This window comes from Mesoplodon mirus, assembly GCF_964341445.2.
Source record: "Mesoplodon mirus genome assembly, contig: SUPER_3_unloc_2, whole genome shotgun sequence".
NCBI lineage: Eukaryota > Metazoa > Chordata > Mammalia > Artiodactyla > Ziphiidae > Mesoplodon > Mesoplodon mirus.
In genome coordinates, this window is record NW_028295808.1 from 612,386 (window position 1) to 640,171 (window position 27,786).

General features: G+C 53.7%; 2 protein-coding genes across 2 annotated transcripts in view; both read right to left on the minus strand.

Moving 5' to 3' along the window:
* Positions 1–4,415, minus strand: part of LOC309801690 (Golgi-associated RAB2 interactor protein 4-like) — a gene marked incomplete at both ends in the record, with an annotated part of 50,630 nt that extends 46,215 nt beyond the window's left edge. The window contains one exon of the mRNA XM_082646763.1: positions 3,598–4,415. Coding sequence (XP_082502889.1) covers positions 3,598–4,415 — 818 coding nt within the window. The remainder of the gene's footprint in view (positions 1–3,597) is intronic.
* Positions 4,412–27,111, minus strand: LOC309801691 (Golgi-associated RAB2 interactor protein 4-like; the record flags this gene model as incomplete). Its single annotated transcript, XM_082646764.1, has 2 exons — positions 4,412–4,417; positions 26,446–27,111. The coding sequence occupies 2 exons, from the start codon at positions 27,109–27,111 to the stop codon at positions 4,412–4,414; spliced, it is 672 nt and encodes a 223-aa protein (XP_082502890.1).
* Between the last annotated feature and the right edge of the window lie 675 nt (positions 27,112–27,786).

The window sequence follows — 27,786 nt, forward strand, 5'->3', positions numbered from 1 at the left end:
TTTTCCCGTAAATTTATTTTATTATTTATTTTTGGCTTCTCTTGTTGGGGAGCACGGGCTCTAGGCGTGCGGGCTTCGGTAGTTGTGGCTCGCGGGCTCTAGAGCACAGGCTCAGTAGTTGTGGCGCACGGGCTTAGTTGCTCCGTGGCATGTGGGATCTTCCTGGACCAGGGCTCGAACCCGGGTCCCCTGCGTCGGCAGGCGGATTCTTAACCACTGCGCCACCAGGGAGGTCCCTGTGCACGTGTTTTTAATGCATTTTCTTCCTTCAGACTAGTGTTTCCCTGCACTTGCCTGTGTGGAAATCATCAGATCAAAGGAGTGTGATGTGATCTTTTTGTAATTTCTCCTCCTTGGGTCCAAGGAAAAGCTGGTGGAGAGTAAAGCATTAATTGCGGCTCCCTGCAGCTCCTAGTCTTCTGGGAAACTCTGGGTTAATTCTGGGGTCAGGAACCTTGTTTGGCCAGGGGAAACAGTGCATATGTGTAGGTCTTGGGCTGGCTCCCTTTCTCATCAGTGCTCCCCACCAAGTGCCCACCATTCCGTCCACCAACAGAAGAGACCTCTCCCCAGCCTCCCGTGATGAGGTCTGTGGAAGTCACAAACTGGAGGTCCAATCAACAAGGATGCTCTGACCGAACAAATACTCTCCCTCATGTGAGGTTTAAGGATTTGGTTTTGGAGCCCCAGAAGAAAAAATTTCCTGCAGATTTGGTGTGGAGAAACCCTTGTGAGCAGGGCATTCAAAAGTTGAATTAGTGGCTGGAGGAGGACTGGATGCTGGACGTTCCAGGAGTGAACGCTGGAATTCCAGGTGGGAGCCTGTTTCTGGCCGCAGCCCGGGTCATGCCAGAGGCTAGAGGTAGAAGCCTGGGAGCCAGACACAGCTCAAGGGTGGACTGGATGCTCTCGAGATAAGGCCAGCTAAGAGCTGTGAGCTCACTGAAGTTCGAAAACCGGCTCCCGGCCCCCACCCCTCCCTCCCCTCAATCTAGTAAAATTGATGCTCATCTCTGTAGTGTTGGAACATGATGGTAAGGATGGTGGTGCCGCGGGTTCTTGTGCTGGTCCTAGCTCAGGCTTGTTTGCTTGCTTCCTTCGCATACTACAGACAGGGCTTTGCATAGAGAAGTGGGCTGGTGGATCACTGTTCTGCAAAGATCCCATTGTGCGACTGCAGCAGGTTACCTTCTCTGAGCCTCAGTGTTCTCATCTGTAAAATAGGCATATCGTTCCTTCTTTTCCTAATAACCAAAAAAGTGTTCTTGTACTTTACCTTAAATAAATGTCCTTTAAAGATGCCAAGCCTTTCTGACATCATTTTTGTGCATAAATACAAGTGATTAAAAGAGAAAGGCATTGGCCAATAACTTCATCACAACTGCCACGGTGATTGTAGGACCATCCTGATTTCAGAGTTAGTAAAATGTGAAAACTACAACACCTGTGTACCTACCATCTTGCTTCAGAGACAGAACAATTCCCAGCAGCACTAACAGCCTTGTGTCAACCTCCTTGACTTAGCCTTTCCACCCTAGAGAAAACTGTCCTCCATTTTGCGTTGACTCTTCCCTCAGGTTTAGCTACCGTTTTTTTAAACATGGACCCTATGCAATCCGTTGTTTGAGCTTGTTTCAGAATGGTTCCATGAGTGGAACTGTATCCCATTCTTCTGATGTTTTTAAAAACCATGAGAAGTTGATCTATGCTAATGTGTGTAGCTCATTTATTTTTCACTATTGAATATTCCAATCTCATCCTATCCTGCTGTATGAATTCTGCTGATGGAAATTTGGGCTGTTGCCCGTGTTGTGCTGTTAAGTTATTTTTGCTCTAAACATTCTCAGAGTTGTTTCTTAGACCATGTGTGTTTCTCCAGGGTATATACCTGGGCAGGGAATGGCTAAGTCTAGATGAGAGTGCTTGCTGTTCTGATTGCTAGCTAATACTGCCGCCCTTATTTCTGTCCACTGAATAGCCCGAGGGGACATGAGTCCTGTTCTGGCTCTGTTTACAGACCTTCAGGGGGAATAAGCGTTTATAAAAAGAATAGGGGGGGTTTAACTGGTGGCGCAGTGGTTGAGAGTCCACCTGAAGATGCAGGGAACATGAGTTCGTGCCCCGGTCCTGGAAGATACCACAGGCCGCGGAGCGGCTGGGCCCATGAGCCATGGCCGCTGGGCCTGCGCGTCCGGAGCCTGTGCTCCGTGACGGGAGAGGCCACAACAGTGATTGGCCCACGTACCGCAAAAAAAAAAAAAAAAAAAAAAAAGAATAGCGGGAGAGTGAAGGAGAGCTTCCCAGACCATAGTCTGACTTTGAGCCATGGCCCTGGGGGGCAAAGCCAGAAAGGAGTGGAAGCCAGATGGAGCAGTGCTGTTGGCGCTGAGCATGCGTGTGAGGTGGGGCTGCCCTTGCCTGGACACTGGGTCTCAGACTGTGGCACAGCTGACATCACAGAATCCACTGTGAGGCTACGGCTGGGCTTCGGGACCTAGAAATTCAGACAAAACACTGCCTGCGTTCTCAGACTGTATGTTTTTTTATTTAAATTGCAGTAAGGAAGCTGAAATTGGCTCTCCAGGGGTATTTCCCAGAGCCCTGGTCCCCTTTGCAGCTCCCAGCTCTAGGTCCTATTGATGGGCTTCAACGGTCACTGGCTCCATGGTCTCAGATGTCACACCGGTGATTTCCAAGCCCTGGCCACTCTCTGCTGTCTCTGTCATGGCCTCCACTCGGGTCCCTTCCACTGGCTCCGCCAGGATGCTCCCATGTTTATTTCGTGATGAGGCCACTGTCTTTTTTGTAAGTCTGGCTCTCACATTCCTGAAGAAAGAGCTGATCCTGCTGAGTATGTTGGTGGTGGGACCTGAATGCACTGGAGATAAGCTCCTGCCCGATTTGTGCGAGGTCTTGGACTCACTGGTGATAGGAGCACGGCTGATGCCTTTGGGAGCAGCGCCCTGCTCGCTGCCCCCCGGGCTGCCATGGCCTTTGGCCTTTTGGTTCTCTCTAGTGGCTCTGCGGCCGCCTGAGCACGGGCCAGCTGCTTTGGGGATTGTCTTGCTCCCCGCTGCCTTGTGGTGGCTTTCCACGGAACTGCAGAGCTTGGGGCTCGTCAGAGCTCTGTCCTCTCCCCAGTGCTCCCTCCTCTCCCTTCTTCCCTTGCGGGCCTGGGACACTCTCTGTGAGCTGCCATCCTGTTCGCTCACTTTGCCTTCCTGTGGCAAGCTTGAGACGAGGGTCCCCTCATCGTCCTTGTCGGCTCTTGCTTTGACAGTCTTGCTGGTAGGTTCTGCTCCGACCACAGTCATGCCGGCCCCTGGGGAGAGGCTGGTGGACGTGCTGGAAGCATACTCTGAATTGTTCTCAGCACCTGCCAACGCCGTTTTCCCGCTCCTCAGGGATGTTGTGGCAGTGTCCCCAGTGGTTCTGTTGGTTTTGCTTCCTCCGGGCCCGTCGCTGGCTGTGGCTGCTATGGCCGTGCTCCGCTCTTCAGCGGCAGGAGACTTGATCACTGCCGTGCTCAAAGCACCCGCTGTGGTGCCTCCTGCCACCCCTGCAGTCTCCACCTTTCTCGTTGACTGCGATGCTGACGCTTTGTCGAGCCCTGTAGTAGGTTTTGCTTTCGCAGAGGCCACATCGGGCATGGTATCGGGCTTGTGGGAGTCCAGTTGGATTCCGTGCCCCCCAGCAAAAGCTGCAGGCGTGGCCCCGGCCACCTCAGGGCACGTGTGCAGGCTGCTGACGTTCACCTGGTCCTGATGCCCCTTTCCTTGGAAATCCTCCACGGCCGGGCTCCTCCCGTCCTGCTCCTCCTCGAACACAGGCATGCAGGGCATGTCCCAGACGGGAACGGCATAGGTGTTGCTTTCACTGTCCACTGGTGGTCGCAGGAGGTAAATCAGCTGTTCCCACTCGGCGAAGAGGTCTTCCCGCGCGTCCAGAGGGGGACACAGCTGCAGGTAGAAGCAGCGGCCAGTGGCAAGCTTCACGCGCAGCTGTTGTTTCTCACGATTGTGAGTGGAGATCCTCACGAACTCCAAGGGAAGGAGCCTGGTGAGCTCTAAGGTCTTTGCAGCCTTGTGGCTCTTGCCCTTGGTGGCCTGGCTGCGCTCGGCGTGCTTTTCACAGCCGGTGGCCCGTTGGGCCAGCAGCATGATGTCTGGGAGCGGGAGGACGGGGCTGGTGGATGTGATGCCCATGGTCACCAGGCCGCCCCAGTTGTGAACGTCAATCGCTTCTCCCCTCTTCGTGACCTGGATGAAGTCGCTCTCGAATATCGGCACGTACTTGAAATGGTCGTATTCGCCCTTGTGCAGTTGCTGCTGCAGCTGCCCCGTGGTGGTGTTGAACAGGTCCACCCAGGTGCTGCTCCGGGCCGTGTGATACGGGAGCAGAGAGTCCCCACTCATGGCTGTCTTTGATCACGACAGGCAGCGCGGTTAAGGCGGCTCCCTGGCTCTTCCCTCCCTCGGCCTCACTGGCAGAAGAGCGAGCTGCGATGCTCCTGCGTCACACACGCGGCCCTGTGGCAGGTCTTCCAAGCCCGCCCCACAGGCCCCCGCGTTTGAATCCGGGTCTCCCAGAGGCAGGGGTGTGGGTAGGGGCACAGATGATCACAGTTGGGACACTGGAGTGTGCATGGAGCCCAGGCTGAATCACTTCAAGTGTGTCGAGAGGTACGGTAGGCTCCCCCTCCGCCTCACCTCACTTCTGCTTCTGGGTTTTTATCTCCCCAAGAGGCTGTGGTGAACTTCCGTCCTAGTGAGAGAAGTAACCACTTTGTCAGCCTAACCCCCTGGCACAGCCTATTTATCCTCTGATGCCCTTTGTGACCTATCAGTGTCACAAAGCCCTTTGTGACCTATCACTGTCACAGAGCCCTTTGCCTCATCCCCCAGCTGCCCCCTCAGGGCAGGGCCCCCATCCTCTCCCAAACACCCCATTGCCCCCGCGGAGGACAGGCCCATCCTGCCAGGGACTCAGGTGCGTTACCAAAATAAAAATGTCTTCAAGTGGGAAAGTTTTGTGTGGGTCCTTTTTCTTTACCTCCCCCAAATTCAGCTACTGGATGAAATCTATAGCAATGTAAGACGATGGGATCAATTTGAACCATTTAAGCTCATGGTTTAATTGTATCGAATAGGGCAGAGTTGGCAGTGGCGGTCCTTAGTCTGTCCTTTCATAAAATCTCAGTAAACGTGGACGATGGTGAGTGCCAGTTCCCCTGTGAAGCCTTCCCTAACCCAGAACTCCTTCCCATGCCCCAGACCCCCTCCTCTGAATAGATCCAGTCCCCAAACACACGTCTCTCATTGTATTTGTCACTCAGAGTTGTGATCATGACTCGTGCTGTCCTGTCTCCTCCACCATCTGTGTACCTCTGTGCGGGACCGGGGTGGCACACTGTCTGAAAGTTGTTGCACCGAGGTAGCTCCCTCTCTGCACCATCACCTGCCACCTTGAGCAAGTCCTTCAAATGCTCTGAATTTCTGCTTGCTTATCCGCAAAGTGGAAAGACGTGAGAATCGGAAGGGGGCACACACATTCAAGAACTTTATAAACAGCTAAGGGCTATGCACGTGTTGTTTTTCCCGTAAATTTATTTTATTATTTATTTTTGGCTTCTCTTGTTGGGGAGCACGGGCTCTAGGCGTTCGGGCTACGGTAGTTGTGGCTCGCGGGCTCTAGAGCACAGGCTCAGTAGTTGTGGCGCACGGGTTTAGTTGCTCCGTGGCATGTGGGATCTTCCTGGACCAGGGCTCGAACCCGGGTCCCCTGCGTCGGCAGGCGGATCCTTAACCACTGCGCCACCAGTGAAGTCCCTGTGCACGTGTTTTTAATGCATTTTCTTCCTTCAGACTAGTGTTTCCCTGCACTTGCCTGTGTGGAAATCATCAGATCAAAGGAGTGTGATGTGATCTTTTTGTAATTTCTCCTCCTTGGGTCCAAGGAAAAGCTGGTGGAAAGTAAAGCATTAATTGCGGCTCCCTGCAGCTCCTAGTCTTCTGGGAAACTCTGGGTTAATTCTGGGGTCAGGAACCTTGTTTGGCCAGGGGAAACAGTGCATATGTGTAGGTCTTGGGCTGGCTCCCTTTCTCATCAGTGCTCCCCACCAAGTGCCCACCATTCCGTCCACCAACAGAAGAGACCTCTCCCCAGCCTCCCGTGATGAGGTCTGTGGAAGTCACAAACTGGAGGTCCAATCAACAAGGATGCTCTGACCTAACAAATACTCTCCCTCATGTGAGGTTTAAGGATTTGGTTTTGGAGCCCCAGAAGAAAAAAGTTCCTGCAGATTTGGTGTGGAGAAACCCTTGTGAGCAGGGCATTCAAAAGTTGAATTAGTGGCTGGAGGAGGACTGGATGCTGGACGTTCCAGGAGTGAACGCTGGAATTCCAGGTGGGAGCCTGTTTCTGGCCGCAGCCCGGGTCATGCCAGAGGCTAGAGGTAGAAGCCTGGGAGCCAGACACAGCTCAAGGGTGGACTGGATGCTCTCGAGATAAGGCCAGCTAAGAGCTGTGAGCTCACTGAAGTTCGAAAACCGGCTCCCGGCACCCACCCCTCCCTCCCCTCAATCTAGTAAAATTGATGCTCATCTCTGTAGTGTTGGAACATGATGGTAAGGATGGTGGTGCCGCGGGTTCTTGTGCTGGTCCTAGCTCAGGCTTGTTTGCTTGCTTCCTTCGCATACTACAGACAGGGCTTTGCATAGAGAAGTGGGCTGGTGGATCACTGTTCTGCAAAGATCCCATTGTGCGACTGCAGCAGGTTACCTTCTCTGAGCCTCAGTGTTCTCATCTGTAAAATGGGCATATCGTTCCTTCTTTTCCTAATAACCAAACAAGTGTTCTTGTACTTTACCTTAAATAAATGTCCTTTAAAGATGCCAAGCCTTTCTAACATCATTTTTGTGCATAAATACAAGTGATTAAAAGAGAAAGGCATTGGCCAATAACTTCATCACAACTGCCACGGTGATTGTAGGACCATCCTGATTTCAGAGTTAGTAAAATGTGAAAACTACAACACCTGTGTACCTACCATCTTGCTTCAGAGACAGAACAATTCCCAGCAGCACTAACAGCCTTGTGTCAACCTCCTTGACTTAGCCTTTCCACCCTAGAGAAAACTGTCCTCCATTTTGCGTTGACTCTTCCCTCAGGTTTAGCTACCGTTTTTTTAAACATGGACCCTATGCAATCCGTTGTTTGAGCTTGTTTCAGAATGGTTCCATGAGTGGAACTGTATCCCATTCTTCTGATGTTTTTAAAAACCATGAGAAGTTGATCTATGCTAATGTGTGTAGCTCATTTATTTTTCACTATTGAATATTCCAATCTCATCCTATCCTGCTGTATGAATTCTGCTGATGGAAATTTGGGCTGTTGCCCGTGTTGTGCTGTTAAGTTATTTTTGCTCTAAACATTCTCAGAGTTGTTTCTTAGACCATGTGTGTTTCTCCAGGGTATATACCTGGGCAGGGAACGGCTAAGTCTAGATGAGAGTGCTTGCTGTTCTGATTGCTAGCTAATACTGCCGCCCTTATTTCTGTCCACTGAATAGCCCGAGGGGACATGAGTCCTGTTCTGGCTCTGTTTACAGACCTTCAGGGGGAATAAGCGTTGATAAAAAGAATAGGGGGGGTTTCCCTGGTGGCGCAGTGGTTGAGAGTCCACCTGAAGATGCAGGGAACATGAGTTCGTGCCCCGGTCCTGGAAGATACCACAGGCCGCGGAGCGGCTGGGCCCATGAGCCATGGCCGCTGGGCCTGCGCGTCCGGAGCCTGTGCTCCGTGACGGGAGAGGCCACAACAGTGATTGGCCCACGTACCGCAAAAAAAAAAAAAAAAAAAAAAAAAAGAATAGCGGGAGAGTGAAGGAGAGCTTCCCAGACCATAGTCTGACTTTGAGCCATGGCCCTGGGGGGCAAAGCCAGAAAGGAGTGGAAGCCAGATGGAGCAGTGCTGTTGGCGCTGAGCATGCGTGTGAGGTGGGGCTGCCCTTGCCTGGACACTGGGTCTCAGACTGTGGCACAGCTGACATCACAGAATCCACTGTGAGGCTACGGCTGGGCTTCGGGACCTAGAAATTCAGACAAAACACTGCCTGCGTTCTCAGACTGTATATTTTTTTATTTAAATTGCAGTAAGGAAGCTGAAATGGGCTCTCCAGGGGTATTTCCCAGAGCCCTGGTCCCCTTTGCAGCTCCCAGCTCTAGGTCCTATTGATGGGCTTCAACGGTCACTGGCTCCATGGTCTCAGATGTCACACCGGTGATTTCCAAGCCCTGGCCACTCTCTGCTGTCTCTGTCATGGCCTCCACTCGGGTCCCTTCCACTGGCTCCGCCAGGATGCTCCCATGTTTATTTCGTGATGAGGCCACTGTCTTTTTTGTAAGTCTGGCTCTCACATTCCTGAAGAAAGAGCTGATCCTGCTGAGTATGTTGGTGGTGGGACCTGAATGCACTGGAGATAAGCTCCTGCCCGATTTGTGCGAGGTCTTGGACTCACTGGTGATAGGAGCACGGCTGATGCCTTTGGGAGCAGCGCCCTGCTCGCTGCCCCCCGGGCTGCCATGGCCTTTGGCCTTTTGGTCCTCTCTAGTGGCTCTGCGGCCGCCTGAGCACGGGCCAGCTGCTTTGGGGATTGTCTTGCTCCCCGCTGCCTTGTGGTGGCTTTCCACGGAACTGCAGAGCTTGGGGCTCGTCAGAGCTCTGTCCTCTCCCCAGTGCTCCCTCCTCTCCCTTCTTCCCTTGCGGGCCTGGGACACTCTCTGTGAGCTGCCATCCTGTTCGCTCACTTTGCCTTCCTGTGTCAAGCTTGAGACGAGGGTCCCCTCATCGTCCTTGTCGGCTCTTGCTTTGACAGTCTTGCTGGTAGGTTCTGCTCCGACCACAGTCATGCCGGCCCCTGGGGAGAGGCTGGTGGACGTGCTGGAAGCATACTCTGAATTGTTCTCAGCACCTGCCAACGTCGTTTTCCCGCTCCTCAGGGATGTTGTGGCAGTGTCCCCAGTGGCTCTGTTGGTTTTGCTTCCTCCGGGCCCGTCGCTGGCTGTGGCTGCTATGGCCGTGCTCCGCTCTTCAGCGGCAGGAGACTTGATCACTGCCGTGCTCAAAGCACCCGCTGCGGTGCCTCCTGCCACCCCTGCTGTCTCCACCTTTCTCGTTGACTGCGATGCTGACGCTTTGTCGAGCCCTGTAGTAGGTTTTGCTTACGCAGTGGCCACATCGGGCATGGTATCGGGCTTGTGGGAGTCCAGTTGGATTCCGTGCCCCCCAGCAAAAGCTGCAGGCGTGGCCCCGGCCACCTCAGGGCACGTGTGCAGGCTGCTGACGTTCACCTGGTCCTGATGCCCCTTTCCTTGGAAATCCTCCACGGCCGGGCTCCTCCCGTCCTGCTCCTCCTCGAACACAGGCATGCAGGGCATGTCCCAGACGGGAACGGCATAGGTGTTGCTTTCACTGTCCACTGGTGGTCGCAGGAGGTAAATCAGCTGTTCCCACTCGGCGAAGAGGTCTTCCCGCGCGTCCAGAGGGGGACACAGCTGCAGGTAGAAGCAGCGGCCAGTGGCAAGCTTCACGCGCAGCTGTTGTTTCTCACGATTGTGAGTGGAGATCCTCACGAACTCCAAGGGAAGGAGCCTGGTGAGCTCTAAGGTCTTTGCAGCATTGTGGCTCTTGCCCTTGGTGGCCTGGCTGCGCTCGGCGTTCTTTTCACAGCCGGTGGCCCGTTGGGCCAGCAGCATGATGTCTGGGAGCGGGAGGACGGGGCTGGTGGATGTGATGCCCATGGTCACCAGGCCGCCCCAGTTGTGCACGTCAATCGCTTCTCCCCTCTTCGTGACCTGGATGAAGTCGCTCTCGAATATCGGCACGTACTTGAAATGGTCGTATTCGCCCTTGTGCAGTTGCTGCTGCAGCTTCCCCGTGGTGGTGTTGAACAGGTCCACCCAGGTGCTGCTCCGGGCCGTGTGATACGGGAGCAGAGAGTCCCCACTCATGGCTGTCTTTGATCACGACAGGCAGCGCGGTTAAGGCGGCTCCCTGGCTCTTCCCTCCCTCGGCCTCACTGGCAGAAGAGCGAGCTACGATGCTCCTGCGTCACACACGCGGCCCTGTGGCAGGTCTTCCAAGCCCGCCCCACAGGCCCCCGCGTTTGAATCCGGGTCTCCCAGAGGCAGGGGTGTGGGTAGGGGCACAGATGATCACAGTTGGGACCCTGGAGTGTGCATGGAGCCCAGGCTGAATCTCTTCAAGTGTGTCGAGAGGTACGGTAGGCTCCCCCTCCGCCTCACCTCACTTCTGCTTCTGGGTTTTTATCTCCCCAAGAGGCTGTGGTGAACTTCCGTCCTAGTGAGAGAAGTAACCACTTTGTCAGCCTAACCCCCTGGCACAGCCTATTTATCCTCTGATGCCCTTTGTGACCTATCAGTGTCACAAAGCCCTTTGTGACCTATCACTGTCACAGAGCCCTTTGCCTCATCCCCCAGCTGCCCCCTCAGGGCAGGGCCCCCATCCTCTCCCAAACACCCCATTGCCCCCGCGGAGGACAGGCCCATCCTGCCAGGGACTCAGGTGTGTTACCAAAATAAAAATGTCTTCAAGTGGGAAAGTTTTGTGTGGGTCCTTTTTCTTTTCCTCCCCCACATTCAGCTACTGGATGAAATCTATAGCAATGTAAGACGATGGGATCAATTTGAACCATTTAAGCTCATGGTTTAATTGTATCGAATAGGGCAGAGTTGGCAGTGGCGGTCCTTAGTCTGTCCTTTCATAAAATCTCAGTAAACGTGGACGATGGTGAGTGCCAGTTCCCCTGTGAAGCCTTCCCTAACCCAGAACTCCTTCCCATGCCCCAGACCCCCTCCTCTGAATAGATCCAGTCCCCAAACACACGTCTCTCATTGTATTTGTCACTCAGAGTTGTGATCATGACTCGTGCTGTCCTGTCTCCTCCACCATCTGTGTACCTCTGTGCGGGACCGGGGTGGCACACTGTCTGAAAGTTGTTGCACCGAGGTAGCTCCCTCTCTGCACCATCACCTGCCACCTTGAGCAAGTCCTTCAAATGCTCTGAACTTCCGCTTGCTTATCCGCAAAGTGGAAAGACGTGAGAATCGGAAGGGGGCACACACATTCAAGAACTTTATAAACAGCTAAGGGCTATGCACGTGTTTTTTTTCCCGTAACTTTATTTCATTATTTATTTTTGGCTTCTCTTGTTGGGGAGCACGGGCTCTAGGCGTGCGGGCTTCGGTAGTTGTGGCTCCAGGCTCTAGAGCACAGGCTCAGTAGTTTTGGTGCACGGGCTTAGTTGCTTCGTGGCATGTGGGATCTTCCTGGACCAGGGCTCGAACCCGGGTCCCCTGCGTCGGCAGGCGGATTCTTAACCACTGCTCCACCAGGGAAGTCCCTGTGCACGTGTTTTTAATGCATTTTCTTCCTTCAGACTAGTGTTTCCCTGCACTTGCCTGTGTGGAAATCATCAGATCAAAGGAGTGTGATGTGATCTTTTTGTAATTTCTCCTCCTTGGGTCCAAGGAAAAGCTGGTGGAGAGTAAAGCATTAATTGCGGCTCCCTGCAGCTCCTAGTCTTCTGGGAAACTCTGGGTTAATTCTGGGGTCAGGAACCTTGTTTGGCCAGGGGAAACAGTGCATATGTGTAGGTCTTGGGCTGGCTCCCTTTCTCATCAGTGCTCCCCACCAAGTGCCCACCATTCCGTCCACCAACAGAAGAGACCTCTCCCCAGCCTCCCGTGATGAGGTCTGTGGAAGTCACAAACTGGAGGTCCAATCAACAAGGATGCTCTGACCTAACAAATACTCTCCCTCATGTGAGGTTTAAGGATTTGGTTTTGGAGCCCCAGAAGAAAAAAGTTCCTGCAGATTTGGTGTGGAGAAACCCTTGTGAGCAGGGCATTCAAAAGTTGAATTAGTGGCTGGAGGAGGACTGGATGCTGGACGTTCCAGGAGTGAACGCTGGAATTCCAGGTGGGAGCCTGTTTCTGGCCGCAGCCCGGGTCATGCCAGAGGCTAGAGGTAGAAGCCTGGGAGCCAGACACAGCTCAAGGGTGGACTGGATGCTCTCGAGATAAGGCCAGCTAAGAGCTGTGAGCTCACTGAAGTTCGAAAACCGGCTCCCGGCCCCCACCCCTCCCTCCCCTCAATCTAGTAAAATTGATGCTCATCTCTGTAGTGTTGGAACATGATGGTAAGGATGGTGGTGCCGCGGGTTCTTGTGCTGGTCCTAGCTCAGGCTTGTTTGCTTGCTTCCTTCGCATACTACAGACAGGGCTTTGCATAGAGAAGTGGGCTGGTGGATCACTGTTCTGCAAAGATCCCATTGTGCGACTGCAGCAGGTTACCTTCTCTGAGCCTCAGTGTTCTCATCTGTAAAATAGGCATATCGTTCCTTCTTTTCCTAATAACCAAAAAAGTGTTCTTGTACTTTACCTTAAATAAATGTCCTTTAAAGATGCCAAGCCTTTCTGACATCATTTTTGTGCATAAATACAAGTGATTAAAAGAGAAAGGCATTGGCCAATAACTTCATCACAACTGCCACGGTGATTGTAGGACCATCCTGATTTCAGAGTTAGTAAAATGTGAAAACTACAACACCTGTGTACCTACCATCTTGCTTCAGAGACAGAACAATTCCCAGCAGCACTAACAGCCTTGTGTCAACCTCCTTGACTTAGCCTTTCCACCCTAGAGAAAACTGTCCTCCATTTTGCGTTGACTCTTCCCTCAGGTTTAGCTACCGTTTTTTTAAACATGGACCCTATGCAATCCGTTGTTTGAGCTTGTTTCAGAATGGTTCCATGAGTGGAACTGTATCCCATTCTTCTGATGTTTTTAAAAACCATGAGAAGTTGATCTATGCTAATGTGTGTAGCTCATTTATTTTTCACTATTGAATATTCCAATCTCATCCTATCCTGCTGTATGAATTCTGCTGATGGAAATTTGGGCTGTTGCCCGTGTTGTGCTGTTAAGTTATTTTTGCTCTAAACATTCTCAAAGTTGTTTCTTAGACCATGTGTGTTTCTCCAGGGTATATACCTGGGCAGGGAATGGCTAAGTCTAAATGAGAGTGCTTGCTGTTCTGATTGCTAGCTAATACTGCCACCCTTATTTCTGTCCACTGAATAGCCCGAGGGGACATGAGTCCTGTTCTGGCTCTGTTTACAGACCTTCAGGGGGAATAAGCGTTTATAAAAAGAATAGGGGGGTGTTTCCCTGGTGGCGCAGTGGTTGAGAGTCCACCTGAAGATGCAGGGAACATGAGTTCGTGCCCCGGTCCTGGAAGATACCACAGGCCGCGGAGCGGCTGGGCCCATGAGCCATGGCCGCTGGGCCTGCGCGTCCGGAGCCTGTGCTCCGTGACGGGAGAGGCCACAACAGTGAGTGGCCCACGTACCGAAAAAAAAAAAAAAAAAAAAAAAAAAGAATAGCGGGAGAGTGAAGGAGAGCTTCCCAGACCATAGTCTGACTTTGAGCCATGGCCCTGGGGGGCAAAGCCAGAAAGGAGTGGAAGCCAGATGGAGCAGTGCTGTTGGCGCTGAGCATGCGTGTGAGGTGGGGCTGCCCTTGCCTGGACACTGGGTCTCAGACTGTGGCACAGCTGACATCACAGAATCCACTGTGAGGCTACGGCTGGGCTTCGGGACCTAGAAATTCAGACAAAACACTGCCTGCGTTCTCAGACTGTATGTTTTTTTATTTAAATTGCAGTAAGGAAGCTGAAATGGGCTCTCCAGGGGTATTTCCCAGAGCCCTGGTCCCCTTTGCAGCTCCCAGCTCTAGGTCCTATTGATGGGCTTCAACGGTCACTGGCTCCATGGTCTCAGATGTCATACCGGTGATTTCCAGGACCTGGCCACTCTCTGCTGTCTCTGTCATGGCCTCCACTCGGGTCCCTTCCACTGGCTCCGCCAGGATGCTCCCATGTTTATTTCGTGATGAGGCCACTGTCTTTTTTGTAAGTCTGGCTCTCACATTCCTGAAGAAAGAGCTGATCCTGCTGAGTATGTTGGTGGTGGGACCTGAATGCACTGGAGATAAGCTCCTGCCCGATTTGTGCGAGGTCTTGGACTCACTGGTGATAGGAGCACGGCTGATGCCTTTGGGAGCAGCGCCCTGCTCGCTGCCCCCCGGGCTGCCATGGCCTTTGGCCTTTTGGTCCTCTCTAGTGGCTCTGCGGCCGCCTGAGCACGGGCCAGCTGCTTTGGGGATTGTCTTGCTCCCCGCTGCCTTGTGGTGGCTTTCCACGGAACTGCAGAGCTTGGGGCTCGTCAGAGCTCTGTCCTCTCCCCAGTGCTCCCTCCTCTCCCTTCTTCCCTTGCGGGCCTGGGACACTCTCTGTGAGCTGCCATCCTGTTCGCTCACTTTGCCTTCCTGTGGCAAGCTTGAGACGAGGGTCCCCTCATCGTTCTTGTCGGCTCTTCCTTTGACAGTCTTGCTGGTAGGTTCTGCTCCGACCACAGTCATGCCGGCCCCTGGGGAGAGGCTGGTGGACGTGCTGGAAGCATACTCTGAATTGTTCTCAGCACCTGCCAACGCCGTTTTCCCGCTCCTCAGGGATGTTGTGGCAGTGTCCCCAGTGGCTCTGTTGGTTTTGCTTCCTCCGGGCCCGTCGCTGGCTGTGGCTGCTATGGCCGTGCTCCGCTCTTCAGCGGCAAGAGACTTGATCACTGCCGTGCTCAAAGCACCCGCTGCGGTGCCTCCTGCCACCCCTGCTGTCTCCACCTTTCTCGTTGACTGCGATGCTGATGCTTTGTCGAGCCCTGTAGTAGGTTTTGCTTTTGCAGTGGCCACATCGGGCATGGTATCGGGCTTGTGGGAGTCCAGTTGGATTCCGTGCCCCCCAGCAAAAGCTGCAGGCGTGGCCCCGGCCACCTCAGGGCACGTGTGCAGGCTGCTGACGTTCACCTGGTCCTGATGCCCCTTTCCTTGGAAATCCTCCACGGCCGGGCTCCTCCCGTCCTGCTCCTCCTCGAACACAGGCATGCAGGGCATGTCCCAGACGGGAACGGCATAGGTGTTGCTTTCACTGTCCACTGGTGGTCGCAGGAGGTAAATCAGCTGTTCCCACTCGGCGAAGAGGTCTTCCCGCGCGTCCAGAGGGGGACACAGCTGCAGGTAGAAGCAGCGGCCAGTGGCAAGCTTCATGCGCAGCTGTTGTTTCTCACGATTGTGAGTGGAGATCCTCACGAACTCCAAGGGAAGGAGCCTGGTGAGCTCTAAGGTCTTTGCAGCATTGTGGCTCTTGCCCTTGGTGGCCTGGCTGCGCTCGGCGTGCTTTTCACAGCCGGTGGCCCGTTGGGCCAGCAGCATGATGTCTGGGAGCGGGAGGACGGGGCTGGTGGATGTGATGCCCATGGTCACCAGGCCGCCCCAGTTGTGCACGTCAATCTCTTCTCCCCTCTTCGTGACCTGGATGAAGTCGCTCTCGGATATCGGCACGTACTTGAAATGGTCGTATTCGCCCTTGTGCAGTTGCTGCTGCAGCTTCCCCGTGGTGGTGTTGAACAGGTCCACCCAAGTGCTGCTCCGGGCCGTGTGATACGGGAGCAGAGAGTCCCCACTCATGGCTGTCTTTGATCACGACAGGCAGCGCGGTTAAGGCGGCTCCCTGGCTCTTCCCTCCCTCGGCCTCACTGGCAGAAGAGCGAGCTGCGATGCTCCTGCGTCACACACGCGGCCCTGTGGCAGGTCTTCCAAGCCCGCCCCACAGGCCCCCACGTTTGCCTCCGGGTCTCCCAGAGGCAGGGGTGTGGGTAGGGGCACAGATGATCACAGTTGGGACCCTGTAGTGTGCATGGAGCCCAGGCTGAATCTCTTCAAGTGTGTCGAGAGGTACGGTAGGCTCCCCCTCCGCCTCACCTCACTTCTGCTTCTGGGTTTTTATCTCCCCAAGAGGCTGTGGTGAACTTCCGTCCTAGTGAGAGAAGTAACCACTTTGTCAGCCTAACCCCCTGGCACAGCCTATTTATCCTCTGATGCCCTTTGTGACCTATCAGTGTCACAAAGCCCTTTGTGACCTATCACTGTCACAGAGCCCTTTGCCTCATCCCCCAGCTGCCCCCTCAGCTCAGGGCCCCCATCCTCTCCCATACACCCCATTGCCCCCGCGGAGGACAGGCCCATCCTGCCAGGGACTCAGGTGCGTTACCAAAATAAAAATGTCTTCAAGTGGGAAAGTTTTGTGTGGGTCCTTTTTCTTTACCTCCCCCAAATTCAGCTACTGGATGAAATCTATAGCAATGTAAGACGATGGGATCAATTTGAACCATTTAAGCTCATGGTTTAATTGTATCGAATAGGGCAGAGTTGGCAGTGGCGGTCCTTAGTCTGTCCTTTCATAAAATCTCAGTAAACGTGGACGATGGTGAGTGCCAGTTCCCCTGTGAAGCCTTCCCTAACCCAGAACTCCTTCCCATGCCCCAGACCCCCTCCTCTGAATAGATCCAGTCCCCAAACACACGTCTCTCATTGTATTTGTCACTCCGAGTTGTGATCATGACTCGTGCTGTCCTGTCTCCTCCACCATCTGTGTACCTCTGTGCGGGACCGGGGTGGCACACTGTCTGAAAGTTGTTGCACCGAGGTAGCTCCCTCTCTGCACCATCACCTGCCACCTTGAGCAAGTCCTTCAAATGCTCTGAATTTCTGCTTGCTTATCCGCAAAGTGGAAAGACGTGAGAATCGGAAGGGGGCACACACATTCAAGAACTTTATAAACAGCTAAGGGCTATGCACGTGTTGTTTTTCCCGTAAATTTATTTTATTATTTATTTTTGGCTTCTCTTGTTGGGGAGCACGGGCTCTAGGCGTGCGGGCTTCGGTAGTTGTGGCTCGCGGGCTCTAGAGCACAGGCTCAGTAGTTGTGGCGCACGGGCTTAGTTGCTCCGTGGCATGTGGGATCTTCCTGGACCAGGGCTCGAACCCGGGTCCCCTGCGTCGGCAGGCGGATTCTTAACCACTGCGCCACCAGTGAAGTCCCTGTGCACGTGTTTTTAATGCATTTTCTTCCTTCAGACTAGTGTTTCCCTGCACTTGCCTGTGTGGAAATCATCAGATCAAAGGAGTGTGATGTGATCTTTTTGTAATTTCTCCTCCTTGGGTCCAAGGAAAAGCTGGTGGAAAGTAAAGCATTAATTGCGGCTCCCTGCAGCTCCTAGTCTTCTGGGAAACTCTGGGTTAATTCTGGGGTCAGGAACCTTGTTTGGCCAGGGGAAACAGTGCATATGTGTAGGTCTTGGGCTGGCTCCCTTTCTCATCAGTGCTCCCCACCAAGTGCCCACCATTCCGTCCACCAACCGAAGAGACCTCTCCCCAGCCTCCCGTGATGAGGTCTGTGGAAGTCACAAACTGGAGGTCCAATCAACAAGGATGCTCTGACCTAACAAATACTCTCCCTCATGTGAGGTTTAAGGATTTGGTTTTGGAGCCCCAGAAGAAAAAAGTTCCTGCAGATTTGGTGTGGAGAAACCCTTGTGAGCAGGGCATTCAAAAGTTGAATTAGTGGCTGGAGGAGGACTGGATGCTGGACGTTCCAGGAGTGAACGCTGGAATTCCAGGTGGGAGCCTGTTTCTGGCCGCAGCCCGGGTCATGCCAGAGGCTAGAGGTAGAAGCCTGGGAGCCAGACACAGCTCAAGGGTGGACTGGATGCTCTCGAGATAAGGCCAGCTAAGAGCTGTGAGCTCACTGAAGTTCGAAAACCGGCTCCCGGCCCCCACCCCTCCCTCCCCTCAATCTGGTAAAATTGATGCTCATCTCTGTAGTGTTGGAACATGATGGTAAGGATGGTGGTGCCACGGGTTCTTGTGCTGGTCCTAGCTCAGGCTTGTTTGCTTGCTTCCTTCGCATATAACAGACAGGGCTTTGCATAGAGAAGTGGGCTGGTGGATCACTGTTCTGCAAAGATCCCATTGTGCGACTGCAGCAGGTTACCTTCTCTGAGCCTCAGTGTTCTCATCTGTAAAATGGGCATATCGTTCCTTCTTTTCCTAATAACCAAACAAGTGTTCTTGTACTTTACCTTAAATAAATGTCCTTTAAAGATGCCAAGCCTTTCTGACATCATTTTTGTGCATAAATACAAGTGATTAAAAGAGAAAGGCATTGGCCAATAACTTCATCACAACTGCCACGGTGATTGTAGGACCATCCTGATTTCAGAGTTAGTAAAATGTGAAAACTACAACACCTGTGTACCTACCATCTTGCTTCAGAGACAGAACAATTCCCAGCAGCACTAACAGCCTTGTGTCAACATCCTTGACTTAGCCTTTCCACCCTAGAGAAAACTGTCCTCCATTTTGTGTTTACTCTTCCCTCAGGTTTAGCTACCGTCTTTTTAAACATGGACCCTATGCAATCCGTTGTTTGAGCTTGTTTCAGAATGGTTCCATGAGTGGAACTGTATCCCATTCTTTTGATGTTTTTAAAAACCATGAGAAGTTGATCTATGCTAATGTGTGTAGCTCATTTATTTTTCACTATTGAATATTCCAATCTCATCCTATCCTGCTGTATGAATTCTGCTGATGGAAATTTGGGCTGTTGCCCGTGTTGTGCTGTTAAGTTATTTTTGCTCTAAACATTCTCAGAGTTGTTTCTTAGACCATGTGTGATTCTCCAGGGTATATACCTGGGCAGGGAACGGCTAAGTCTAGATGAGAGTGCTTGCTGTTCTGATTGTTAGCTAATACCGCCACCCTTATTTCTGTCCACTGAATAGCCCGAGGGGACATGAGTCCTGTTCTGGCTCTGTTTACAGACCTTCAGGGGGAATAAGCGTTTATAAAAAGAATAGGGGGGGGGGATTCCCTGCTGGCGCAGTGGTTGAGAGTCCACCTGAGGATGCAGGGAACATGAGTTCGTGCCCCGGTCCTGGATGATCCCACAGGCTGCGGAGCGGCTGGGCCCGTGAGCCATGGCCGCTGGGCCTGCGTGTCCGGAGCCTGTGCTCCGTGACGGGAGAGGCCACAACAGTGAGTGGCCCGCGTACCGCAAAAAGAAAAAAAAAGAATAGTGGGATAGTGAAGGAGAGCTTCCAAGACCATAGTCTGACTTTGAGCCATGGCCCTGGGGTGCAAAGCCAGAAAGGAGTGGAAGCCAGATGGAGCAGTGCTGTTGGCGCTGAGCATGCGTGTGAGGTGGGGCTGCCCTTGCCTGGACACTGGGTCTCAGACTGTGGCACAGCTGACATCACAGAATCCACTGTGAGGCTACGGCTGGGCTTCGGGACCTAGAAATTCAGACAAAACACTGCATGCGTTCTCAGACTGTATGTTTTTTTATTTAAATTGCAGTAAGGAAGCTGAAATGGGCTCTCCAGGGGTATTTCCCAGAGCCCTGGTCCTCTTTGCAGCTCCCAGCTCTAGGTCCTATTGATGGGCTTCAACGGTCACTGGCTCCATGGTCTCAGATGTCACACCGGTGATTTCCAGGCCCTGGCCACTCTCTGCTGCCTCTGTCATGGCCTCCACTCGGGTCCCTTCCACTGGCTCCGCCAGGATGCTCCCATGTTTATTTCGTGATGAGGCCACTGTCTTTTTTGTAAGTCTGGCTCTCACATTCCTGAAGAAAGAGCTGATCCTGCTGAGTATGTTGGTGGTGGGACCTGAACGCACTGGAGATAAGCTCCTGCCCGATTTGTGTGAGGTCTTGGACTCACTGGTGATAGGAGCACGGCTGATGCCTTTGGGAGCAGCGCCCTGCTCGCTGCCCCCCGGGCTGCCGTGGCCTTTGGCCTTTTGGTCCTCTCTAGTGGCTCTGCGGCCGCCTGAGCACGGGCCAGCTGCTTTGGGGATTGTCTTGCTCCCGGCTGCCTTGTGGTGGCTTTCCACGGAACTGCAGAGCTTGGGGCTCGTCAGAGCTCTGTCCTCTCCCCAGTGCTCCCTCCTCTCCCTTCTTCCCTTGCAGGCCTGGGACACTCTCTGTGAGCTGCCATCCTGTTCGCTCACTTTGCCTTCCTGTGGCAAGCTTGAGACGAGGGTCCCCTCATCGTCCTTGTCGGCTCTTGCTTTGACAGTCTTGCTGGTAGGTTCTGCTCCGACCACAGTCATGCCGGCCCCTGGGGAGAGGCTGGTGGACGTGCTGGACGCATACTCTGAATTGTTCTCAGCACCTGCCAAGGCCGTTTTCCCGCTCCTCAGGGATGTTGTGGCAGTGTCCCCAGTGGCTCTGTTGGTTTTGCTTCCTCCGGGCCCGTCGCTGGCTATGGCTGCTATGGCCGTGCTCCGCTCTTCAGCGGCAGGAGACTTGATCACTGCCGTGCTCAAAGCACCCGCTGCGGTGCCTCCTGCCACCCCTGCTGTCTCCACCTTTCTCGTTGACTGCGATGCTGACGCTTTGTCGAGCCCTGTAGTAGGTTTTGCTTTTGCAGTGGCCACATCGGGCATGGTATCGGGCTTGTGGGAGTCCAGTTGGATACTGTGCCCCCCAGCAAAAGCTGCAGGCGTGGCCCCGGGCACCTCAGGGCACGTGTGCAGGCTGCTGACGTTCACCTGGTCCTGATGCCCCTTTCCTTGGAAATCCTCCACGGCCGGGCTCCTCCCGTCCTGCTCCTCCTCGAACACAGGCATGCAGGGCATGTCCCAGACGGGAACGGCATAGGTGTTGCTTTCACTGTCCACTGGTGGTCGCAGGAGGTAAATCAGCTGTTCCCACTCGGCGAAGAGGTCTTCCCGCGCGTCCAGATGGGGACACAGCTGCAGGTAGAAGCAGCGGCCAGTGGCAAGCTTCACGCGCAGCTGTTGTTTCTCACGATTGTGAGTGGAGATCCTCACGAACTCCAAGGGAAGGAGCCTGGTGAGCTCTAAGGTCTTTGCAGCATTGTGGCTCTTGCCCTTGGTGGCCTGGCTGCGCTCGGCATGCTTTTCACAGCCGTTGGCCCGTTGGGCCAGCAGCATGATGTCTGGGAGCGGGAGGACGGGGCTGGTGGATGTGATGCCCATGGTCACCAGGCCGCCCCAGTTGTGCACGTCAATCGCTTCTCCCCTCTTCGTGACCTGGATGAAGTCGCTCTCGAATATCGGCACGTACTTGAAATGGTCGTATTCGCCCTTGTGCAGTTGCTGCTGCAGCTTCCCCGTGGTGGTGTTGAACAGGTCCACCCAGGTGCTGCTCCGGGCCGTGTGATACGGGAGCAGAGAGTCCCCACTCATGGCTGTCTTTGATCACGACAGGCAGCGCGGTTAAGGCGGCTCCCTGGCTCTTCCCTCCCTCGGCCTCACTGGCAGAAGAGCGAGCTGCGATGCTCCTGCATCACACACGCGGCCCTGTGGCAGGTCTTCCAAGCCCGCCCCACAGGCCCCCGCGTTTGAATCCGGGTCTCCCAGAGACAGGGGTGTGGGTAGGGGCACAGATGATCACAGTTGGGACCCTGTAGTGTGCATGGAGCCCAGGCTGAATCTCTTCAAGTGTGTCGAGAGGTACGGTAGGCTCCCCCTCCGCCTCACCTCACTTCTGCTTCTGGGTTTTTATCTCCCCAAGAGGCTGTGGTGAACTTCCGTCCTAGTGAGAGAAGTAACCACTTTGTCAGCCTAACCCCCTGGCACAGCCTATTTATCCTCTGATGCCCTTTGTGACCTATCAGTGTCACAAAGCCCTTTGTGACCTATCACTGTCACAGAGCCCTTTGCCTCATCCCCCAGCTGCCCCCTCAGGGCAGGGCCCCCATCCTCTCCCAAACACCCCATTGCCCCCACGGAGGACAGGCCCATCCTGCCAGGGACTCAGGTGCGTTACCAAAATAAAAATGTCTTCAAGTGGGAAAGTTTTGTGTGGGTCCTTTTTCTTTTCCTCCCCCAAATTCAGCTACTGGATGAAATCTATAGCAATGTAAGACGATGGGATCAATTTGAACCATTTAAGCTCATGGTTTAATTGTATCGAATAGGGCAGAGTTGGCAGTGGCCGTCCTTAGTCTGTCCTTTCATAAAATCTCAGTAAACGTGGACGATGGTGAGTGCCAGTTCCCCTGTGAAGCCTTCCCTAACCCAGAACTCCTTCCCATGCCCCAGACCCCCTCCTCTGAATAGATCCAGTCCCCAAACACACGTCTCTCATTGTATTTGTCACTCAGAGTTGTGATCATGACTCGTGCTGTCCTGTCTCCTCCACCATCTGTGTACCTCTGTGCGGGACCGGGGTGGCACACTGTCTGAAAGTTGTTGCACCGAGGTAGCTCCCTCTCTGCACCATCACCTGCCACCTTGAGCAAGTCCTTCAAATGCTCTGAACTTCCGCTTGCTTATCCGCAAAGTGGAAAGACGTGAGAATCGGAAGGGGGCACACACATTCAAGAACTTTATAAACAGCTAAGGGCTATGCACGTGTTGTTTTTCCCGTAAATTTATTTTATTATTTATTTTTGGCTTCTCTTGTTGGGGAGCACGGGCTCTAGGCGTGCGGGCTTCGGTAGTTGTGGCTCGCGGGCTCTAGAGCACAGGCTCAGTAGTTGTGGCGCACGGGCTTAGTTGCTCCGTGGCATGTGGGATCTTCCTGGACCAGGGCTCGAACCCGGGTCCCCTGCGTCGGCAGGCGGATTCTTAACCACTGCGCCACCAGTGAAGTCCCTGTGCACGTGTTTTTAATGCATTTTCTTCCTTCAGACTAGTGTTTCCCTGCACTTGCCTGTGTGGAAATCATCAGATCAAAGGAGTGTGATGTGATCTTTTTGTAATTTCTCCTCCTTGGGTCCAAGGAAAAGCTGGTGGAAAGTAAAGCATTAATTGCGGCTCCCTGCAGCTCCTAGTCTTCTGGGAAACTCTGGGTTAATTCTGGGGTCAGGAACCTTGTTTGGCCAGGGGAAACAGTGCATATGTGTAGGTCTTGGGCTGGCTCCCTTTCTCATCAGTGCTCCCCACCAAGTGCCCACCATTCCGTCCACCAACCGAAGAGACCTCTCCCCAGCCTCCCGTGATGAGGTCTGTGGAAGTCACAAACTGGAGGTCCAATCAACAAGGATGCTCTGACCTAACAAATACTCTCCCTCATGTGAGGTTTAAGGATTTGGTTTTGGAGCCCCAGAAGAAAAAAGTTCCTGCAGATTTGGTGTGGAGAAACCCTTGTGAGCAGGGCATTCAAAAGTTGAATTAGTGGCTGGAGGAGGACTGGATGCTGGACGTTCCAGGAGTGAACGCTGGAATTCCAGGTGGGAGCCTGTTTCTGGCCGCAGCCCGGGTCATGCCAGAGGCTAGAGGTAGAAGCCTGGGAGCCAGACACAGCTCAAGGGTGGACTGGATGCTCTCGAGATAAGGCCAGCTAAGAGCTGTGAGCTCACTGAAGTTCGAAAACCGGCTCCCGGCCCCCACCTCTCCCTCCCCTCAATCTAGTAAAATTGATGCTCATCTCTGTAGTGTTGGAACATGATGGTAAGGATGGTGGTGCCACGGGTTCTTGTGCTGGTCCTAGCTCAGGCTTGTTTGCTTGCTTCCTTCGCATACAACAGACAGGGCTTTGCATAGAGAAGTGGGCTGGTGGATCACTGTTCTGCAAAGATCCCATTGTGCGACTGCAGCAGGTTACCTTCTCTGAGCCTCAGTGTTCTCATCTGTAAAATGGGCATATCATTCCTTCTTTTCCTAATAACCAAACAAGTGTTCTTGTACTTTACCTTAAATAAATGTCCTTTAAAGATGCCAAGCCTTTCTGACATCATTTTTGTGCATAAATACAAGTGATTAAAAGGGAAAGGCATTGGCCAATAACTTCATCACAACTGCCACGGTGATTGTAGGACCATCCTGATTTCAGAGTTAGTAAAATGTGAAAACTACAACACCTGTGTACCTACCATCTTGCTTCAGAGACAGAACAATTCCCAGCAGCACTAACAGCCTTGTGTCAACCTCCTTTTTTTTTTTTTTTTTAAAGAAGATGTTGGGGGTAGGAGTTTATTAATTAATTAATTTTGGGGGGCTGTGTTGGGCCTTCATTTCCGTGCAAGGGCTTTCTCTAGTTGTGGCAAGCGGGGGCCACTCCTCATCGCGGTGCGTGGGCCTCTCACTATCGCGGCCTCTCTTCTTGCGGAGCACAGGCTCCAGACGCGCAGGCTCAGAAGTTGTGGCTCACGGGCCTAGTCGCTCCGCAGCATGTGGGATCCTCCCAGACCAGGGCCCGAACCCGTGTCCCCTGCATTAGCAGGCAGATTCCCAACCACTGCGCCACCAGGGAAGCCCCATCAACCTCCTTGTCTTAGCCTTTCCACCCTAGAGAAAACTGTCCTCCATTTTGTGTTGACTCTTCCCTCAGGTTTAGCTACTGTCTTTTTAAACATGGACCCTATGCAATCCGTTGTTTGAGCTTGTTTCAGAATGGTTCCATGAGTGGAACTGTATCCCATTCTTTTGATGTTTTTAAAAACCATGAGAAGTTGATCTATGCTAATGTGTGTAGCTGATTTATTTTTCACTATTGAATATTCCAATCTCATCCTATCCTGCTCTATGAATTCTGCTGATGGAAATTTGGGCTGTTGCCCGTGTTGTGCTGTTAAGTTATTTTTGCTCTAAACATTCTCAGAGTTGTTTCTTAGACCATGTGTGATTCTCCAGGGTATATACCTGGGCAGGGAACGGCTAAGTCTAGATGAGAGTGCTTGCTGTTCTGATTGTTAGCTAATACCGCCACCCTTATTTCTGTCCACTGAATAGCCCGAGGGGACATGAGTCCTGTTCTGGCTCTGTTTACAGACCTTCAGGGGGAATAAGCGTTTATAAAAAGAATGGGGGGGGGGATTCCCTGCTGGCGCAGTGGTTGAGAGTCCACCTGAGGATGCAGGGAACATGAGTTCGTGCCCCGGTCCTGGAAGATACCACAGGCTGCGGAGCGGCTGGGCCCGTGAGCCATGGCCGCTGGGCCTGCGTGTCCAGAGCCTGTGCTCCGTGACGGGAGAGGCCACAACAGTGAGTGGCCCGCGTACCGCAAAAAGAAGAAAAAAAGAATAGTGGGATAGTGAAGGAGAGCTTCCCAGACCATAGTCTGACTTTGAGCCATGGCCCTGGGGGGCAAAGCCAGAAAGGAGTGGAAGCCAGATGGAGCAGTGCTGTTGGCGCTGAGCATGCGTGTGAGGTGGGGCTGCCCTTGCCTGGACACTGGGTCTCAGACTGTGGCACAGCTGACATCACAGAATCCACTGTGAGGCTACGGCTGGGCTTCGGGACCTAGAAATTCAGACAAAACACTGCCTGCGTTCTCAGACTGTATGTTTTTTTATTTAAATTGCAGTAAGGAAGCTGAAATGGGCTCTCCAGGGGTATTTCCCAGAGCCCTGGTCCCCTTTGCAGCTCCCAGCTCTAGGTCCTATTGATGGGCTTCAACGGTCACTGGCTCCATGGTCTCAGATGTCATACCGGTGATTTCCAGGCCCTGGCCACTCTCTGCTGTCTCTGTCATGGCCTCCACTCGGGTCCCTTCCACTGGCTCCGCCAGGATGCTCCCATGTTTATTTCGTGATGAGGCCACTGTCTTTTTTGTAAGTCTGGCTCTCACATTCCTGAAGAAAGAGCTGATCCTGCTGAGTATGTTGGTGGTGGGACCTGAATGCACTGGAGATAAGCTCCTGCCCGATTTGTGCGAGGTCTTGGACTCACTGGTGATAGGAGCACGGCTGATGCCTTTGGGAGCAGCGCCCTGCTCGCTGCCCCCCGGGCTGCCATGGCCTTTGGCCTTTTGGTCCTCTCTAGTGGCTCTGCGGCCGCCTGAGCACGGGCCAGCTGCTTTGGGGATTGTCTTGCTCCCCGCTGCCTTGTGGTGGCTTTCCACGGAACTGCAGAGCTTGGGGCTCGTCAGAGCTCTGTCCTCTCCCCAGTGCTCCCTCCTCTCCCTTCTTCCCTTGCGGGCCTGGGACACTCTCTGTGAGCTGCCATCCTGTTCGCTCACTTTGCCTTCCTGTGGCAAGCTTGAGACGAGGGTCCCCTCATCGTTCTTGTCGGCTCTTGCTTTGACAGTCTTGCTGGTAGGTTCTGCTCCGACCACAGTCATGCCGGCCCCTGGGGAGAGGCTGGTGGACGTGCTGGAAGCATACTCTGAATTGTTCTCAGCACCTGCCAACGCCGTTTTCCCGCTCCTCAGGGATGTTGTGGCAGTGTCCCCAGTGGCTCTGTTGGTTTTGCTTCCTCCGGGCCCGTCGCTGGCTGTGGCTGCTATGGCCGTGCTCCGCTCTTCAGCGGCAAGAGACTTGATCACTGCCGTGCTCAAAGCACCCGCTGCGGTGCCTCCTGCCACCCCTGCTGTCTCCACTTTTCTCGTTGACTGCGATGCTGATGCTTTGTCGAGCCCTGTAGTAGGTTTTGCTTTTGCAGTGGCCACATCGGGCATGGTATCGGGCTTGTGGGAGTCCAGTTGGATTCCGTGCCCCCCAGCAAAAGCTGCAGGCGTGGCCCCGGCCACCTCAGGGCACGTGTGCAGGCTGCTGACGTTCACCTGGTCCTGATGCCCCTTTCCTTGGAAATCCTCCACGGCCGGTCTCCTCCCGTCCTGCTCCTCCTCGAACACAGGCATGCAGGGCATGTTCCAGACGGGAACGGCATAGGTGTTGCTTTCACTGTCCACTGGTGTTCGCAGGAGGTAAATCAGCTGTTCCCACTCGGCGAAGATGTCTTCCCGCGGGTCCAGAGGGGGACACAGCTGCAGGTAGAAGCAGCGGCCAGTGGCAAGCTTCACGCGCAGCTGTTGTTTCTCACGATTCTGAGTGGAGATCCTCACGAACTCCAAGGGAAGGAGCCTGGTGAGCTCTAAGGTCTTTGCAGCCTTGTGGCTCTTGCCCTTGGTGGCCTGGCTGCACTCGGCGTGCTTTTCACAGCCGGTGGCCCGTTGGGCCAGCAGCATGATGTCTGGGAGCGGGAGGACGGGGCTGGTGGATGTGATGCCCATGGTCACCAGGCCGCCCCAGTTGTGCACGTCAATCCCTTCTCCCCTCTTCGTGACCTGGATGAAGTCGCTCTCGAATATCGGCGCATACTTGAAATGGTCGTATTCGCCCTTGTGCAGTTGCTGCTGCAGCTTCCCCGTGGTGGTGTTGAACAGGTCCACCCAGGTGCTGCTCCGGGCCATGTGATTCGGGAGCAGAGAGTCCCCACTCATGGCTGTCTTTGATCACGACAGGCAGCGCGGTTAAGGCGGCTCCCTGGCTCTTCCCTCCCTCGGCCTCACTGGCAGAAGAGCGAGCTGCGATGCTCCTGCGTCACACACGCGGCCCTGTGGCAGGTCTTCCAAGCCCGCCCCACAGGCCCCCACGTTTGCCTCCGGGTCTCCCAGAGGCAGGGGTGTGTGTAGGGGCCCAGATGATCACAGTTGGGATGCTGTAGGGCGCCTGGAGCCCAGGCTGAATCTCTTCAAGTGTGTCGAGAGGTACGGTAGGCTCCCCCTCCGCCTCACCTCACTTCTGCTTCTGGGTTTTTATCTCCCCAACAGGCTGTGGTGAACTTCCGTCCTAGTGAGAGAAGTAACCACTTTGTCAACCTAACCACCTGGCACAGCCTATTTATCCTCTGATGCCCTTTGTGACCTATCAGTGTCACAAAGCCCTTTGTGACCTATCACTGTCACAGAGCCCTTTGCCTCATCCCCCAGCTGCCCCCCCAGGGCAGGGCCCCCATCCTCCCCCAAACACCCCATTGCCCCCGCGGAGGACAGGCCCATCCTGCTAGGGACTCTGGTGCCTTACCAAAATAAAAATGTCTTCAAGTGGGAAAGTTTTGTGTGGGTCCTTTTTCTTTTCCTCCCCCAAATTCAGCTACTGGATGAAATCTATAGCAA